Raw genomic sequence first — 19,764 nt, 5'->3', positions numbered from 1 at the left:
GTTGCTGGTAACTGTACTCAGGACTTCAGCAGGAAGCCTGCCCATGAACCTCTAGGAATACTTCGCCAGAGGATACCCCCCACTGCACTGGGTCTACAGGCACCTCAATGGCCCAAGTGCTAAAACCACATCCCGTTTCACTCTGCAGTGGCTCCTTGTGCTCACTCCCAAGTGCAGTGGTGAGAGCAAACCCAGTAAATGGAATGTTATCAGGAAAACAGCAGGACGTCTGGGCAAGTGAGGAACCACAAACTCGAGCACCACCTTCTGGAAAATCTAAAAGGTGGAGAAAATCCAAATATAATAGCACCAACAAAGAATATACCACATCTGAAGACAACTAGTAAAGATTTAGGAAGGGGTCTCCTACTTCAAACACAAAAGCAGAAATGCAAAACTTCAAGAAACATGAAAAATCGAAAAAACATGATCACCAAAAGAACAGTAATTCAACAACCAAAAGCACAGATTTTTGCAATCTAGCTGTCAAAAAAAAAAAAAAAAGGAACTACTTGAATCCTTTAAGATTTTGTTTAGTCATTTGAGAGAGGGAGAGCACAAGCAGGAGGAGCTTCAGGCAGAGGGAGAGGGAGAAGCAGGCTCCCCACCAAGCAGGGAGCCTGGTGTGGGGCTCAATCCCAGAAGCCTGGGATCATGACCTGAGCAGAAGGCAGACGCTTAACCAACTGAGCCACCCAGGTGACCCTCAAAGTAGTTCTTCTGAACAAACTCAGTGATGTACAAGAAAACTCAGAAGGACAATTCAATGGAATCAGAAAACAATATGCAAACAAAATGAGATATTTAACAAAAAGAAGAAATAATAAAAAAAGAACCACATTGAAATTCTGGAGCTTAAGATTTCAATGACTGAAATGAAAAAAATCCAACAGAGAACATGTACGGCAGAGTATAGCAAAGAGAATGCAGAATAAATGATCTAGAAATTTTGAATTATCAATTAGAAAAAATAAAAAGAATTTTAAAAAGTGAAGAAAGCCTATTGAATCTATCTAATTCCATCAAAGAACAAATATAATAATCAGAGTTCCAGAGAAGAGAGGGAGAAGGAGGCAGAAAGTTTATTTTAAGAAATAACAGCTTTGGGACGCCTGGGTGGCTCAGTTGGTTAAGCTGCTGCCTTCAGCTCAGGTCATGATGCTGGGGTCCTGGGATCGAGTCCCGCATCGGACTCCTTGCTCGGCAGGGAGCCTGCTTCTCTCGCTGCCTCTCCCTGCCTTTCTGCATGCTTGTGTGTACTCGCTCTCTCTCTCTGGCAAAATAAATAAATTAAAAAAAAAAAAAAACCATGAAAGAAATAACAGCTGAGAACTTCCCAAACTTGGGGAGAGACTTGGACATCCATGTACACGAAGCTAACAGATCACCCTATTATCTCAATGCAAATGACCTTCTCCAACACATGGTATAAAGGAACTGCCAAAAATCAAAGACAAAGGGAGAATCTTAAAAGCACCCAGGGAAAAGAGTGTAATCTATGAAGGAACTCCATGAAGCTATTAATGATTTCTCAGCAGAAACCCTACAGGCCAGGAGAGAGCAGGATGACATACTCAAGGAACTGAAAGAAAAAACTGCTAGCCAAGAAGACTCTTATCTGACAAAATTATCCTTCAGATGCAAAGGAGAAGTAATTACTTTCTTGGACTAACAATTCACTTGTGAACTCTGAGGGAGCTTATCCCTGCTAGACTTGCTTTGTAAGAAATGCTGAAAGGAGTTTTTCTAGTGTTACTAGATGTTACTAGTGATACAAAAACAGATGAAAGTATACAACAAACTGGATAAAGGTAAATACATAGTCAGACATAGAAAATCCTAATTCTCTAAGAGGATGGTTTATTAACCATGTAACTGTACTAGAAAGGCTAAGGAGAGTGTCAAAAATAATGATAGCTACTATAATTTGTTAATGAACACAATATAAAAAGAGGTCAATAATGACATCAAGCATATGAAAGGGGGAAGAGTAAAAGGTGATGCTTTTACACAACTGAAGTTGCTATCAGCTTAAAATGGATGGTTTTATAAGATATTTTATGTAAGCTTCATGGTACCAAGAAGCAAAAACAGATTCACAAAAGTTAAAGAAGTAGGAAACAGAATGGGGGGAAAAAACCACAAATCTAGAAAGGCAGGCAGAAAAAGAGGGGAAAAGAATCAGTAGAAACCCAGAACAACCAGAAAGCCATTAAGAAGACTACACTGTAAGTCCATACATATCAAGAATAACTCTAAATGTAAATGAACTGAATTCACCAATCAAAAGGCACAAAGGAACTAGATAAATAAATGAGACCCAACTCTGTATTGCCTACAAGAAGGTAAACTTCAGCTTTAAGGACACACATTGACTCAAAGTGAAAGGCTGCAAAAAGATAATTCAGTGCAAGTGGAAACCAATAGAGAGGGGCGTGGCTGGGCTTGTATCAGATGAAACAGACTTGAAAAGCCAAAAATGCTAACAAGAGACAAAGAAGGTCATAATATAATAATAATAAAGGAGTTAATGAATCAAGAGGACATAAAAATTGTAAATATATATGTACCCAACATCAGAGCACCTAAATATATTAGCAAATATTGCCAGATTTGAACGGAGAAATCAACAATACAATAACATCAGGTGACTTCAATACCCCACTTTCACCAACGGATAGATCATCCAGGCAGAACAAAAGCAAGGAAATGTTGGATTTGAACCATACATTAGACCAAATAGACCTAACAGACATTTATAGATCATTCTATCCTACAGCAGCAAATATGTGTTCTTCTCAAGTGCACACAAAACATTCTTCAAGGCAGACCATATGACAGTACAAAGAACAAGTCTTATGGCAAATTTAAGAAGACTGAAATAATACCAAGTATATTTTCAGACTACAATGGTATGTAACTAGGAATCAGAAAAGGGAAGCTGGAAAATCTACAAATGTGTGGAAATTAAACAACATACGCCTAAGTAACCAGGTCAAAAAAGAAATCGAAAGGGAAACAAACAAACAAAAAATTGAAACAAATGAAAATGGAAACACAACATACCAAAACTTATAGGATGCTGCACAAGCAGTCCTAAGAGAGACTTTATAGTTATAAATGCATATAAGAAAACAGAAACATCTCAAATAAACATCACACTTTACACTCAAGGAACTAGAAATAGAAGAACAAACCTGAGTCCAAAATTAGCAAAAGGAAAGAAATAAAAATCAGAGCAGAAATACATAAAATAGAGACCAGAAAAACAAGAAGGAAGAAAACAGTGAAACTAAGAGCTGGTTTCAAAAAAATAAAACAAAATTGGTAAACCTTTAGCTACATAAACCATAAAAGAACACAATATTCGAAGTTAGAAATGAAAGAGGAGACATTACAATTGATACTACAGAAATACACAGGATCATAAGAGACTATTATGAACAATTATATGCCAACACATTGGATAACCTAGAAGAAATGGATAAATTCTTAGAAACATACAACCTACCAAGACTGAATCAGGAAGAAACAGAAAATCTGAATAGACCAGTGAGTAAGGAGACTGACTCACTAACCAAAACCTCCCTACAAAGAAAACCCCAGATAAGCTGGTTTCACTCATGAATCAAACTCTTTTAAAAATCTGAAGGGACAGAACACTTCAAAACTCATTTTATGAAGCCAGCATTACCATGACACCAAAGCCAGACAGGGATAAACAAACAAACAAACAAACAAAAAAAACAACCCAGAAGAGATGGAAAAATTCTCAAAAAATATCAGCAAACTGAATTCAACACATTGAAAGTACTATACGCTATGACCTAGCAGGAATTCTGCTTGGGATGAAAGAATGGTTCAGCATATGCAAATCAATAAATGTGATACACATTTAACAGAATGAAAGATAAAAATCAAATGATCATCTCAATAAATGTAGAAAGTATTTGACCAAATACAACACATTTCCATGATAAAAGCCCTCAACAGATTAGGTACAGATAGGACACAATTCTATGTAATAAAGGCCACAAAGGGAAATCCATAGCTCACATCATATTCAACAACAACAACAACAAAATTGAAAGCTTTTCCTCTAGGATCAGACACAAGACGAGGGTGCCCACTCTCACCACACTTACTTAGGGTAATAATGGATGGCCTGGTTAGATCAATTAGGCGAGAAAAGAAATAAAAGGCATCTGAATCAGAAAGGAAGAAGTAAAATTGTCATATTTGCAGATGATCTGATTTTACACAGAGAAAATCCCAAATAAAGACTCAACCAAAAAACTGTTGGAATTAATCAACAAATTCAGTATATTTGCAGGATATAAAATCGACATACAGAAATCAGTTGTGTTGGTATAAAGTAACAATGAAACACTTGAAAAAGAAAGAAATAAAACTATCCTGTTCACGTGGCATAAAAAAATACTTGGGAATAAATTTAACCAAGGAGGTGAAAGATCTGTATAGGTGAACCTCATTTTATTGTGCTCCACTTTATTGCACTCCACAGATACTGCTTTTTAGGTTTTTTTTTTTTTTTTTAAACAAATTGAAGGGTGTATGGCAACCTACAAGTCTATCGGTGTAATTTTTTTTCAATGACATTTGCTCACTTTGTGTCTCTGTGTCACATTTTGGTAATCCCTGCAATATTTCAAACTTTCTCATTATTATTATATTTGTTATGGTGATATGTGATTAGTGATCATGACTCACTAAAAACTCAAATAATGTTTGGCATTTTTTAGTGATAAAGGTATATGCATTGTTTTTTTAAGACACAATGATACCGCACACTTAAAAGACAACAGTACAGTGTAAACATAAATTTTATGTGCCCTGGAAAACTAAAAAAAATAATTTCATTGTGATAGTCACTTTACTGTAGTGATCTGGAATCAAACCCGTAATATCTGAGGTATGCCTGTGTTAGGAAAACTACAAAACCTTGATGAAAGAAACTGAAGAAGACACAAACAAATGGGAAGATATGCCATGTTCACTGATTGGAAGAATCACTGATAACTGTCTGTTAAGACGTCCATACTACCTAAAGTCATCTATAGAGTCAAGGCAATCCCTATCAATGACCCAAAGGCATTTTTTTTACAGAAATAGATAAAAATTGGACAGCTATATACAGAAGAATGAAGCTGGGCCATTCTCTTACACCATACACAAAGATAAACTCGAAATGGATGAAAGACCTCAATGTGAGACAGGATTCTATCAAAATCCTAGGGGAGAACATAGGCAGTAACTTCTTCAACATCAACCACAGCAACTTCTTTCAAGACACGTCTCCAAAGGCAAAGGAAACAAAAGTGAAAATGAATTTTTGGGACTTCATCAAAATAAAAAGTTTCTGCACAGCAAAGGAAATAGTCAACAAAACTAAGAGGCAAACCACAGAATGGGAGAAGATATTAGCAAACGACACTACAGAGAAAGGGCTGATATCCAAGATCTATAAAGAACTTCTCAAACTCACCACCCAAAAACCAGATAATCAAGTTAAAAAATGGTTAGATGACATGAGCAGACAATTCTCCAAAGACATACAAATGGCTAACAGACACATGAAAAAGTGTTCATCATCATTAGACATCAGGGAAATTCAAATCAAAACCACACTGAAATACCACCTTATACCAGTTAGAATGTCAAAAATCAAGAAGTCAAGAAACAACAAATATTGGAGAAGTTGTAGAGAAAGGGGAACCTTCTTACACTGTTGGTAGAAATGCAAATTGGTGCAGCCACTTTGGAAAAGAGTGTGGAGGTTCCTCAAAAAATTAAAAATAGAGATACCCTACGACCCAGCAATTGCACTACTGGGTTCTTACCCCAAAGATACAGATGTAGTGAAAAGAAGGGCCAAACGAACCCCAATGTTCATAGCAATAAAGTCCACAATAGCCAAAACATGGAAAGAGCCAAGATGCCCTTCAACAGACGAATGGATAAAGAAGATGTGGCCCATATAAACAATGGACTATTACTCAGCCATCAGAAAAGATGAATACCCAACTTTTGAATCAATATGGATGGGACTGGAGGACATTATCTAAGTGAAATAAGTCAAACAGAGAAAGTCAATTATTATATGGTTTCACTTATTTGTGGAGCATAAGGAATAGCATGGAGGACAATAGGAGAAGGGAAAATTGAAGGGAGAGAAATTGGAGTGGGAGATGACCCATGAGAGACTATGGACTCTGGGAAACAAACTGAGGGTTTTAGAAGGTAGTGGGCTGGGATAATGGGTGAGCCCGGTGATGGGAATTAAGGAGGGCACGGATGGAGCACTGGGTGTTTATAAGCAAACAATGAATGGAACACTACATCAAAAATGATGTACTTTATGGTGACATAACACAATAAAATAAATAAGTAAAATGGGGAGAGTAACTTCTTTCCCAAAGAAGACATAGCCAACAGGTATACAGAAAGAAGTTCAATAATTCTTATCATCAGGGAAATGCAAATGAAAACCACAATGAGATATCATTCCATAACTGTTAGAATGGCTATCATTGAGAAAACAATTGTTGATGAGATGTGGACATAAGGGAATCCTGTACACTGTTGGTGGGAATGTAAAATTGGTTCAAAACAATATGGTGGTTCCTCAAAAAATTAAAAAACAAGAACAACCATATGATCTGGCAATCCTACTTCTGGGTATTTATCCAAAGGAAATGAAAACAGGATACTGAAGAGATATAAGCACTCCCATGTTTACTGCAGCATCCTTCACAATAGCCAAGTGTCTATCAATAGGTGAAGAGATAAAAATGATATGATATACACACAAACATTCCCCCCATGGAATATTATTCAGCCATGAGAAAAAAGGAAATTCTGCCATTTGTAACAATATGGATGGACCCTGAGGGCATTGTGCTAAATGAGTTATATAAAATCATTCATTAGATAAAAATATTCATTAAGACCTTCAGCCCATAAGAAGAGATTATATTAGGAATAGTAAAATATGTGGGCTAAAACATTTTTAGTCTCAGATTGAAACAATGTTTTCTTAATCTTCAAATTATGTGAAAATTTAATCAATCAAAAGGTTCTAGACAATCAAGGAAAAAATAATTTGTGTTGCTTACCTATGTCTGTAAGGCACTACATTTTTATAATTCTTACCATAATCCAAATTAGACTATTATATACAGTATTAAAAAAAATCTGTATTCTTTGATACAAAACATGTATTACATGTTTCTTTTTAGTATTACATGTTTTATGGCCAATATACAATACAGTCATGAAAGATGAATAGGTCTAAATTGCGGTCATAATATTATGGAATTTTAAATTGTAAGTGTAATTAACTAGACAATTATAGTTAATTAACAGGTAATTACAAGTAACATAATTAATTACTGGAAGTCACACACAGAAAAACAAATTGTCACACAACCACATTCTTTACTACCCTTATTCTTCTTGATTTTCAGGTTAAAAAAAGACCTTACTAAGGGGGTTATTTGCCTGTGGGTTATTATATGGTTATATAAAACTTGGCCTTTTAGAAAAATAACTACTGTTTTCTCTATTTCCTACTGGTTAGTTAATATAGAGATATACTGGTAAATAACTGAAAACTTAAGTGAGTTATAAGAAATGTTCTATTTTCAAGGATGTAAGATCTGACCAGGAATTTTGAAGGTGACGAAGAGTTAAAATAAAATTTCAGAAAGGATCTGCCCTCCTGGACATGAGAAGACTCTTTTCATCTTTCACCAAAGGCTCTTGATGTAGGCATAACATTGAAGTGGAGGGGAAATAAGGTTATTTCTTCCCCCAAGAATTCATTCCATTTCTCCTCTTCATTCTTCAGCTGCTGGAGTCCACACCTTACTTCAGGAAATTAAGATGGAAACCAAGAAGAAGAAGAAGAAGAAGAAAGAGAAGACAGCACAGACTTTGGCTATCTTCTTTTTTGAAACAATCTAGGTGATTCAGCTGTAGATTTTGGTAGGTATAGATAATTTTTGTTTAATTTCACCTCCTGACAATGGAAAACAAATATGATTTTTAACTTATCCTTTGACTAACATACAGATTTACTTTATCTTTTGAGGAATTTTCAGAAAAACACTTCTCTGCATAAAATTCATGAGTAGAAATAAGTCCTGGGAGAGTCTAGTTCGGAAATGTCAAGCTAGTGGCCGTTAGTTTGTTTCGTTTGGTCCACACCATCTGTCTTTTTAAAACTGAATACATTTTCAATGTGTAAAAACTGGAAGATATCATATAAAAATTCCTACTTCTGATTCTTTTTGGAACATAAGAAGAACCATGGATGGGCTTACACTCCCAGATGGTTAACCACTGGCTGGACCTGAGTGTGGGCTGATCCCTTTAGACTGGCCACGTGTTCTCCAGTCACCCTCATTCCATGTGGCCCACTTCTCTCATTTACATTTTTTATATGGTCCCTGTAAGCAATCTTTATTTGTAATTCTTGGTCTAGTCTTTGTCTTATGATAGAAACATGAAAAAAGTGAAAACCCTGGCCTTTAACAAGGGTGAAGCTTAGGCATTTTGAAACAAGAAAACATTGCTTGAATTAGCAGAGAATGTTAACGAGTTAAAAATAAAATCTGTACTGCAGTTGTGAACTATTTTTAAACTGTTTCCATTCTCACTTCACTATTTTGCTCTTTAACTCAACAAACAAGTCTCTGCACACTGGCCATTCCCAGAAGTTGGGTGGTTGCATTTACACATAAGTGCACCTCTATACACAGGTGGTAGCATATACATCCCACATCACAGCCTAATAAGATACAAATCGCTGGGTAGGCCAATAGAACACATAGACACTCATCTTGGGTCTTATCATTAACTGCATGACAGGGGCAAACCCTTCTGAAATTGAGCTCTTTCTTCCTTTGTATAATGAGGATACTGGACTAGATGAATACGTAAATCTCTACCCAGCACAGCCACTCTATTATTTGAGAACATCAGCATGTTTATAAAAGCTCTGAAAACATCTTTTAAGTAACAACAAAAAAATTACTTCAGGGAAATTTAACAAATACCTTAGAAAAAGGGACTTCTTCCATGAGAACCACAAAAATAAAATTTTTATTACTGAAAGTAACATGCTAACTCATCAGTTCCTTGCTAATACTTTTAAATTTAAAAAAGCCAAAATTACGTAATTTTATTTTTTACTCCAGAAGTTGCTAGCTAAGGACAACATATGAAATAGGATTTTGAAAGGAGAAATGTAGTATCTAAATAAATTCTATACTTTTAGCTACTTTAAAAAAAGATCCTTTTTATTTGGTCCTATCTCTTCAAAGGAGTCAGTGGAAACTCTGGGAAGATGAAATTAAGTTCCACTCACTAATCTCCCTCTGATGCTTGGTATTTAGCTTTTTTGGAAGCTCATTTATTAGTTATTTTAGCAGCCTATCTGTTAAAGCTTAATGTGTGCATTGTCTCAAATTCAAAATTTTTGAAGGCTCAAGTTTTCAGTCGGATTTTTTTTTTTTAAATTACAAGTCTGCATACTATCTACAAAAATGATTATAAAGTTAAATTTCAGAGGATACTTGTGGTAGACAGAACTCTAAAACAGCCCCCCAAATTTCCTGCCCTAATCTCTGAGATTGTGACTATGAGGAAATATCACATCTGTGGTTATTTATATTACACAATAAAAGGGAATTTGCAAATGTAACTGAGGTCATTTTAGTTAGTTGACGCAGTTCATCAAAAAGGAGACTAGCCAGGTAGTCCTGACCCGAAGATACAATTAAGGCAGAATTTTCTCCACTGGTTGCAGAAGAGGAAGCCAAAGAAACCCGAAGCATGAGGGAGATATGATGTATTACTCTTGGCTTGAGGGTGGTGACAAGCAATGTGGGCACCGTAGGGAACTGAGAGAGGTCCCTGGCCAAGAGACAGCAATGAAATGGGGACCTCAATTCTATAAGCATAGGAATTGAATTCTGCTGAAAATTTCAATGAGTTGGGAAGTGGATTTTCCCTGAGTTTCCAGTCAAGGACTCAGTGCAGCTGACATATTAACAGCTTTATGATACTCTGAGCAAGGAGCCCACTGGACTTAAGACTTACAAAACTATGTGCTAATAAGTGGGTGTTGTTTTAAGCTATCATGTTTGTAGTAGTTTATTATGAACAACAGAAAACTAACACAGTGCTGAGGGATTACTTATTTTTAAAAAGGAAAAAAAATCAACTAAATATCTGCTACATTTTCCAGAATGCCTAGGTTCAAACTGGAATTAAATTGTTTCATGTTGAGAAAAACAATGGGTGTTTAAGAGTAGAAGTGATAATTCTTAGGAAATGGGGCAACTGAAATCCAGAACAAATATGAAACACTCACATTGGATTTTAATTATAGCAAAATGAAATTATACATAAAAAAACTAGCTATTTCAATTTCAAACTTAAGGGAAACATTTATTGCAGAAATACTTACCCTATTTTGAAAAAATGATGCATGAAAATGTGATGTTGTAGCAGATATTGATACTAAAGTAATAGTTTCTTCAGAACTAGGATTATGTAAGTAAACTTTTTCCATTTTTGGCATTCCAACTGGCCTGTAAAAGCAAAGAAAAAAAACAAAAAACAAAAAACACAACAATAAAAACCTGTCACAAATACTTCATAGATTTCTAGTTGTTAGAAAATTAAATATCAAAACCATTAGACAAATATACATCCAAACATATAAAACTATTTATTAAATTGGTTTATATTTAAAATTACACATGAAAATGCATTCAGCAAATGTATAGTGAGTGCCAATTTTATGTCACACACCAAGCCAGGGGCTGGGATATGATGAAGCAAATCTCTGCCTGAAGGAAGCTTACAGTCTAGTGAGGAAGCAGGCAGGAAACAAAATGGTCAGATCCTTTCATTGCTTTCTGTAATACCGCCCTGCTTTCCTACTAATTCTGAATCACGTCCTCTTCTCCCCAAATTCCACTGATAGACGCTCTTCAGTTTAGGAGAAACTGAGTGGGAAAGTTATGTGAGCAGATCTGCTTTATGAGTTAGGGGATATTATTGTCCTCATTTTATAAATGAGGATACTGAGGCACAGAAAAGTTATTTAACTGACCCAAAGTCACACTTGGAATCTAAGTTTGAATCCAGGCCACCTGGCTTTAGTCCATGTTCTAACCCATTATACTAAACTGTCTCCTCTCATAGGAATAACATAAACCACAAACTCAGTGGTCTGATATCCACAGATGCATTTTAATGTTCTCCTTAGCATCCACATTATAGTTTGTCTCAAAAGTGAAATCTCCCCAGTTATGTAGTCCATTAAGTACGTATAGAGCTAATCTTAGTTGTACAGGCCTCCTGACTCATGCAGCATTAGAGAATTCTGCATATAAATTGCACTTCTTCTATGCTCTCTAATCATTTAATTGGCACCAGTCTTACTTCCTCAACAAGATTATCAGTACTACTTCGGACAAAGGTTACATTATATATGCACCGTGTGGTCTCCATGTTATCTAGCACAGGCACTTGGTAAGAGGGTTCATGGGTGAGCTGCATACCCCCACACCCCTCACCAGTGGAAATTAAGGTTCTCCCCAACCTGACATCAATCAACCTAAACAAGTAACTAATGCCTTATGTTTTCACAGCTTTCCAACCTGGCTCAGGCTGGTCTCATGTGCAGAGCCCTCATGCCTTTACCAATCTTTTTGTTCTGTGTTTTCCTCTCTATCCTCTATGCCAATCCAAATTCTCATTTTCTAATTCAAATACAGTTTCTTTCACAAGGTCCTCTCCTCAGGCAACCATTCTGGTCCACATTTTTATTTTATTCATGCTACTGCTCTTCTCGAGCACCCCATACCCATACACACACAAACAACAATGCTGGAAAAATGTAGAAGCTAGAGAAAGGTACTGATCCCAAGTATTAACTAAAAAACAGTAAGAAACCCTTGGGGGAACAGAAGGTTGCCTTGAACTGGAAGGTGGGGAAAAAGCAAGGGACAAAAAACAGTCTAAGCTGACAATGAGAGGCTAGGGGAGAGGAAGTCTTCAAAATTTCATTCTCCATTTCCTTCCCTGCTTGTCTTGGGACAATCGGAGCCTGCCCCTCAAACTAGAATAGCAGAGGGAGGGCCTTACAGAGATAAGAAGCTGATAATCAACTATCCTGGAGCACACCAACCTCTAAGTCCTCTCTTTGGTCCTCCAAAGACCAAGACTGTTTGATTACAGTTTAGGAAGACACCTCCATCCAGATGCTTCTGCCTATCAGACAGAGTGGTTACACATATATGAGTGTGGAACTGGATCCTTCTTCCTTGGGGATCATCTTCCTTCTTTAATTCACAGGAGACAAGAACCAAAAGGTGTTGTATTCTGCCTTTCCTCAATATGCATTACAAGATGAATGCAAGCGGAACTCTTAAGTTCACACATCAAAATAACATGATCTGTAAGGGGTATAATCAATCAGAAAACATACCATGTTGTGGTAAACTGTAGTGTTCCCAATCTGCTGACAGAACCTGTGAGAGGATTATACTTCTCCACTTTAACGTTAGGCTTGGCTGTAAGATTTTCTTTGGCCATTGAAATGTGAGCAAAAGTGACATACAACATTAAGTTTTAAAAGTCATCTTTTACTCTTTGCTCTTGTACATTGTTCCAAGAAATGGCATTTCTCAGATAGGGGTGCTGATTAGTCTATACCCCACTAAGACTTTGGGGCTGGTTGTGGTCATAGTATATATGTAACTTGGTAAGTTCTGAATAACACACACTTGAAGTTGGAAAAGTTGAACCAAGAACTAAAAATAAGCACAGTGTGATATATTTAAGGAGATATGGCAAGACATTAGTAAAAGGAGGTAAGAGACCATATAGAAGGGGCGCCTGGGGGGCTCAGTGGGTTAAAGCCTCTGCCTTCGGCTCAGGTCATGATCCCAGGGTCCTGGGATCGAGCCCCACATTGGGCTCTCTGCTCACCGGGGAGCCTGCTTCCTCCTCTCTTTCTCTGCCTGCCTCTCTGCCTACTTGTGATCTCTGTCAAATAAATAAATAAAATCTTAAAAAAAAAAAAAGAAACCATATAGAAAAAAGAAAATATTAGTATAAAAATACAATGTATAAAGGTGGATCAAAAACTATTAGTGACTTGGAAGATCAGACTGACAAGTTAGTTGAGAATTCAGCAAGAAAATACATATATATTTAGAATATTTTAAAAGAGCTAAAAAAAAAAGAGAGAAGCAGATAGGGCACAACTAGAAATGGTAATATTTAGAAGAATATTTAGGGATATTTAAAGAATATGGATAAAATGAATGCATAAAATCCAAACTTTAAAAATGACAAACTAATTCTTTTTCTTTAAAGACTTATTTATTTGAGAGAGTGCATGCACATGCATGGGGTGGGCGGAAGCAGAAGGAGAGAAGAGAAACTTTAGCAGACTGCACTCAGCAAGCAGCCCAACCCAGAGCTTGATCTCATGACCTGAGATTGTGACCTGAGCGCAAACCAAGAGTGGGAGGCTTAACTGACTGTGCCACCCAGGCACCTCAAATATAAACTAATTCTTAATTGAAAGGGTTTATGAAGTGTCAACAAGGAGAGATAAGGAAACCCTGTACTTAATTAAGCACAGAGTAAAATTAAAGGCATTGCAGGAGTTCCTTATACAATGTGGATATCAATTGTCCCAGCACCATTTGTTGCAAAGACTATATCTATTTAATTGTTTTGGCACCCTTATCAATATCAACTGGTAATAAATGTGAAGTTCTATTTCTGGGATCTAAATTTTATTCCATTTATTTATGTCTTTCCTTATGGCAGTGTCACAGTGTCTTGACTAAAGCTTAGTCAAGAAAGTTTCTGATATTGGGGAGCACCTAAGTGGCTCAGTGGGTTAAAGCCTCTGCCTTCAGCTCAGGTCATGATCCTGGGGTCCTGGCATCAAGCCCCGCATAGGGCTCTCTGGTCAGAGGGGAGCCTTCTTCCTCCTCTCTCTCTGCCTGCCTCTCTGCCTACTTGTGATCGCTGTCTGTCAAATAAATAAATAAAATCTTAAAAAAAAAAAAAAAAAAAAAGAAAGCTTCTGATATTGGGCACTGGAAGTTCTCTCCTGTTGGTCTCCTTTTAAAACAATGGCTGCTCTGGTTCCCTCTTATTTCATGTGAATTTTAAGGTCAGCTTGTCCATTTCTAGAAAAATGTCAGTTGGGATTTGTGCTAAATTCATAGATCACTTTAGGGAGTATCGCCATCTTTATTTGTATCTTCTGATCTATGAATAAAAAATGGCTTCCATTATATTTAGTTCTTTAATTTCTTTTGACAATGGTTTGTTGTTTTTAGTATACAGGTCTTATGTTACTTCTGTTAAATTTATATCTAAGTATTTTACTCTTTTTGAGTTACTACAAATGGAACTGTTTTCTTATTTTTTAATTGCTCATTGCTAGTGTATAGAAATATAATTTACTTTGCATACTGATCTTATATCCTGTAACCTTGCTGAACTCACTTATTCTATTTTTTTTTAAAGTGGATTGCTTATGATTGTCCATATATAAGAGTACAACATCCAAAAATAGAGATGGTCTTCCTTTTTCCTTTCCAGTCTGGGAGTCTTTTGCTCCTTCTTCTTGCAAAACTGCCCTGCTCTTGATGTAGGGGGACTCTTTCAGTCTTTCATGAATATAATGTTAGCTGTAGGACTTTCATAGGTGTTCTTTATCAGGTTAGGGAAATTCTCTTCTGTTCTTAGTTTTTTGAGTGTTATTATCCTGAAAGGATGTATTTTTTCTTTTTTTAAAAGTTTTTATTTACTTGACAGAGAAAGAGTACAAGCAGGGGGATCAGCAGGCAGAGGGAGAGGGAGAAGGGAGGAGTCTTCCTCACTGAGCAGGGAGCTGGAAGGGGGACTTGATCCCAGGACTCTGAGATCATGACCTGAGCTGGAGGCAGCTGCTTATCCCACTGAGCCACTCTGGCGCCCTGAAAGGATGTATGTTCAAATTCTTTGTGTGTGTGTATTTACTGACAAGATCATATGTTTTTCTTGCCTTTATTATTTTTTTAATAATTATTTTTTTATTTTTTTATAAACATATAATCATTATTAGCCCCAGGGGTGCAGGTCTGTGAATCGCCAGGTTTACACACTTCACAGCACTTACCATAGCACATACCCTCCCCAATATCCATAACCCCACCACGATCTCTCTACCCCCCAGCCACCCTCAGTTTGTTTTGTGACATTAAGAGTCTCTTATGGTTTGTCTCCTCCTGATCCCATCTTGTTTCATTTATTCTTTTCCTTCCCCCCCAAACCCCCCTTACACTGCATCTCCACTTCCTCGTATCAGGGAGATCATAGGACAGTTGTCTTTTTCCGATTGACTTATTTCACTAAGCATAATACCCTCTAGTTCCATCCACGTCGTTGTAAATGGCAAGATTTCATTTCTTTTAATGGCTGCATAGTATTCCACTGTGTATATATACCACATCTTCTTTATCCATTCATCTGTTGATGGACATCTAGGTTCTTTCCATAGTTTGGCTATTGTGGACATTGCTGCTATAAACATTCGGGTGCACGTGCCCCTTCGGATCACTATGTTTGTATCTTTAGGGTAAATACCCAGTAAAGCAATTGCTGGGTCGTAGGGTAGCTCTATTTTCAACTTTTTGAGGAACCTCCATGCTGTTTTCCAGAGCGGTTACACCAGATTGCATTCTCACCAATAGTGTAGGAGGGTTCTCCTTTCTCTGCATCCTCGCCAGCATCTGTCATTTCCTGACTTGGTAATTTTAGCCATTCTGACTTCTTGCCTTTATTCTATTAACATGGTGTATTAATTGAATTTCAGATGTGGGGCTTGAATTCATGATCCGGAGATTAAGATCTAAGCTGAGATCAAGAGTCGGTTGCTTGACCAACTGAGCCATCCAGGCACCTTGATATATAATCATTTTTATGTGTTGTTGATTTTGGTTATTATTATTTTGTGGAGGAATTTTAACAAAAGGGGTATTGGTTTGTAGTTTTCTTGTAATGTTTTTGTGAGGTTTTGGTATAATGGTAATGCAGGCCTAACATACTGAGTTGGGAAATGTTCCCTCTTTTATTGTTTGGAGGAGTTTGTAATGGATTACTATTAATTCTTCTTTGATTTCTTGGTAGAATTAATCAATAAGGCTTTCTGTGCATCAGAACTAAGTTTTTTGATTATTAATTCAAACTCGGGACTTGTAAGTCTATTCAGATTTTCTATTTCTTCTTAGGTCAGTTTCGGTAATTTCTGTCTTTTTACGAATTTGTCCATTTCAACTAAACTAATGAATTTGTTAGCATACAGCTGTTCCTGGTATTCCCTTATAATCCTTTTTTAAAATTCTTTAAGGTTGATGGTAAAGTCACTCTTTCATTTCTGATTTTAGTAATTTGAGAGTCTTTTCTCTTTATTGCTTGGTCAGTCTAGCTAAGGGTTTGTTGATTTTGTTGCTCTTTTCAAAGAACCAATTTCTGTTAATTTTCTCTATTATTTTTATCTCTTATTTATTTCTACTCAAGTCTTCACTTAAGAAAAAAAAAGATTTTATTTATTTACTTGACAGAGAGAGAAGGAATATAAACAGGGGGAGTGGGAAAGGGAAAATCAGGCTTCCTGTTGAGCAAGGAGCCTGTTGCGGGGCTTGATCCTAGGACCCCAGGATCATGACCCAAGCCAAAGGCAGATGCAGATGCTTAACAACTGAGCCACCCAGGCATCCCTACTCTAGTCTTATTTCCTTCTTTGTAATTTTTTTTTTAAACTTGCTTTTCTTTTTCTAGTTTCTTAAGGTGCAAGATTAGGTTTCTGATTTGAGGTTTTCTTTGCTGATTAAGACATTTACAGCTATAAAAGTTTCTTCCTGGGCAATGTTTTTGCTGCATTCCATAAGTTTTGGTATATTTTCATTTCATTCACCTGAAAGCATTTTCTAGTTTCTCCATTTTCTTCTTTGATTCACTTGTTATTAAGTATGTTGCTTAATATCTCAAGATTCTTTTTCTATATTACTTTCCAGTTTATTTAATTAGATGAAGTTACCAGAAAACATACTTTGTATGACTTCAAAAGTTACTGGGGCTTGCATTATGGTCTAGCATATGGTTTATATCCTGGAAAACACTCTATGTGTGTGTGAGTAATGTAAGTACTTTGTTGTTGAGTGGAATATTCTACAGATGTCTACTAGGCCTAGGAGCTCTGTACTGTTTTCAGCACTTCTATTTCTTTGTTATCTTTTGGCTTAGATAGTCTATCCATCATTGTAAGTGGAATACTAAAGTGTCTATTAATACTGAGTTGTCTATTTTCCCCTTCAGTTCTGTCCATTTTGCTTCTTATCCTTTGGGTTTCTGTTAGCTGAGTCTTGCTTTTTTAATCTGAAAATCTTGGTCTCTTAATTGGTGTGTTTAGACTATTTATATTTAATGTAAATATTGATATAGTTAAAGTATCATCTTGCTAACAAGGAATACTGTTATGTTGGAAAAAAAAATAAAATTAAAAAAAAAGTATCATCTTGCTAGTTATTTTCTATTCTATCTTGTCTTTGTTTTTTTTTATTTTTTATTATTATTTTTTAAAGATTTTATTTATTTATTTGACAGACAGAGATCACAAGCAGGCAAAGAGGCAGGCAGAGAGAGAGAGAGAGGAAAGCAGGCTCCCCACTGAGCAGAGAGCCCGATGTGGGGCTCGATCCCAGGACCCTGGGATCATGACCTGAGCCGAAGGCAGAGGCTTTAACCCGTTGAGCCATCCAGGCACCCCTCGTCTTTGTTTATAACTTTTATATTCACAACTTTCTAGTCCTGGATCAATTAAACTAGAAATGAATAACAAAATGGGGTAACTCGATTCCCTACAAATATGTAAATAGATCAATGAATGTGTAAATAACCCATGGATCAAAGACAAAATCTGAATAAAAATTAAGAACTATCTGGAACTGAATGAAAATTAAAAACTGAACTAATTAAAGCTTGTATAATACTGTTTATTCTGTGTTTACAGAAAAATTCATGAACTAAATCTACATATTTGAAAAGAAAAAAAAAAAAACCCTAAAAATTAATGAGTTAAGCATCGATGTCATTAGATAAAGAAAAGCAAATTAAATTTAAAGAAAGTCCAAAGAAAGAAATGTTAAAATAAGAGTGGAAATCAATGGAGTAAAACATGTAAAATAGAGTTGATCTACGAAATCCTCAGGTCACATGTCTTGGGAGTAAAAAACTAGTAAGTTGATAACTACCTGACAAAACTGAGAAAAAAAAAAAAGAGATGGCACAAAATATCAATATCAGCAATGACAGGAGTTACAGCTACAGATGCTGCAGACATTAAAACAATCATAGAATGATATTAGCAACTTTATGTTAGTAAGTTTGAAAATTATCCTGAAATTGCCAAACTCCTGGAAAAACACAGCTTACCAAAACTGGTAAATTAAAAAAATTATATGTAAGCATTACAAAAATAAAACTATTAAAGGGGCATGTGGGTGGCTCAGTCAGTTAAGTGTCCAACTCTTTTTTTTTTTAAATCTAGGTCTTATTTTATTTTTAAAGATTTTATTTATTTATTTGACAGAGAGAGACACAGCAAGAAAGGGAACACAAGCAGGGGGAGTGGGAGAGGGAGAAGCAGGCTTCCCACTGAGCAGGGAGCCTGATGCGGGGGCTTGATCCCAGGACCCTGGGATCATGACCTGAGCCGAAGGCAGCTGCTTAACGGCTGAGCCGCCCAGGCACCCCAAGTGTCCAACTCTTGATCTCAGCTCAGGTCTTGATCTCAGGGTTCTAAGCTGAAGCCCCATATTGGGCTCTATACTTAAAATGAAACAAAAACTATTAAAGAAATTAAATTCACAATTTAAAACCTTACCACAAACAAAATTCCAGTCCAGGAGTACATTCTACTGGCAAACTTTACCAAATATTTAAAGGTAATATTCTACCAATTATTTGGGGGTATGCAGTGAAATGCAGGTACAAAATGGGGAAAAATGAGGAAGAACTCTATGACTTTGGATCTGTGTTGGGAAAATATGAATTAGAATTATCAGTATCAGGCATGATTTACATATATGCATTTTTTTTTAATTAAAACTTTTTTTAGAGAGAGAGTGTGTGAGTGGGGTGGGAGACAGAGGGAGAGGGGGAGAGAGAGAGAGAATCTTAAGCAGGCTCATGCCCAGGGTGGAGCCCTACTTGGGGCTTGATCTCATGAGTCAGATGCTTAACCAACTGACTTATGCAGGTGCCTCTACACATATGCATTTAAATATATGCATATGTATATATATATAGATCTGAACAGATAATGATATATATATAGATATATATATCTATATATCTATATATATATATCTAAATATTATTTGGCTATGAGAAAGGACATCTTGCCACTTGCAACAGCATGGCGGTCCTTGAGGGCATGATGCTAAATGAAGTCAGACAGAGAAAGACAAACACTGTGCATCACTTATATGTATAAAAGCTGAACTCAGAGAAACAGAGACTTAAAATAGCAGTTACCAGGGGCCGAGGAGTGCAGAAAGAGGGAGATATTGGTCAAAGATTACAAACTCTTAGTTAGAAGATGAGTAAATTCTAGAGATTTAATGTCCAGCATAGCAATTATAGTTGTTAATACCG

General features: G+C 36.3%; 1 protein-coding gene across 1 annotated transcript in view; it reads right to left on the bottom strand.

Moving 5' to 3' along the window:
- TMEM131 (transmembrane protein 131) overlaps positions 1-19,764 on the bottom strand; it is a 213,815-nt gene that overhangs the window by 90,370 nt on the left and 103,681 nt on the right. The window contains exon 5 of the mRNA XM_032877892.1: positions 10,496-10,619. Within this exon, the coding sequence (XP_032733783.1) occupies positions 10,496-10,619 (124 nt within the window). The remainder of the gene's footprint in view (positions 1-10,495; positions 10,620-19,764) is intronic.

This window comes from Lontra canadensis, unplaced genomic scaffold (genome assembly GCF_010015895.1).
Source record: "Lontra canadensis isolate GAN:19392208 unplaced genomic scaffold, GSC_riverotter_1.0 scaffold61, whole genome shotgun sequence".
NCBI classification, from domain to species: Eukaryota; Metazoa; Chordata; class Mammalia; order Carnivora; family Mustelidae; genus Lontra; species Lontra canadensis.
This window is presented reverse-complemented; position numbering and strand designations above follow the sequence as displayed.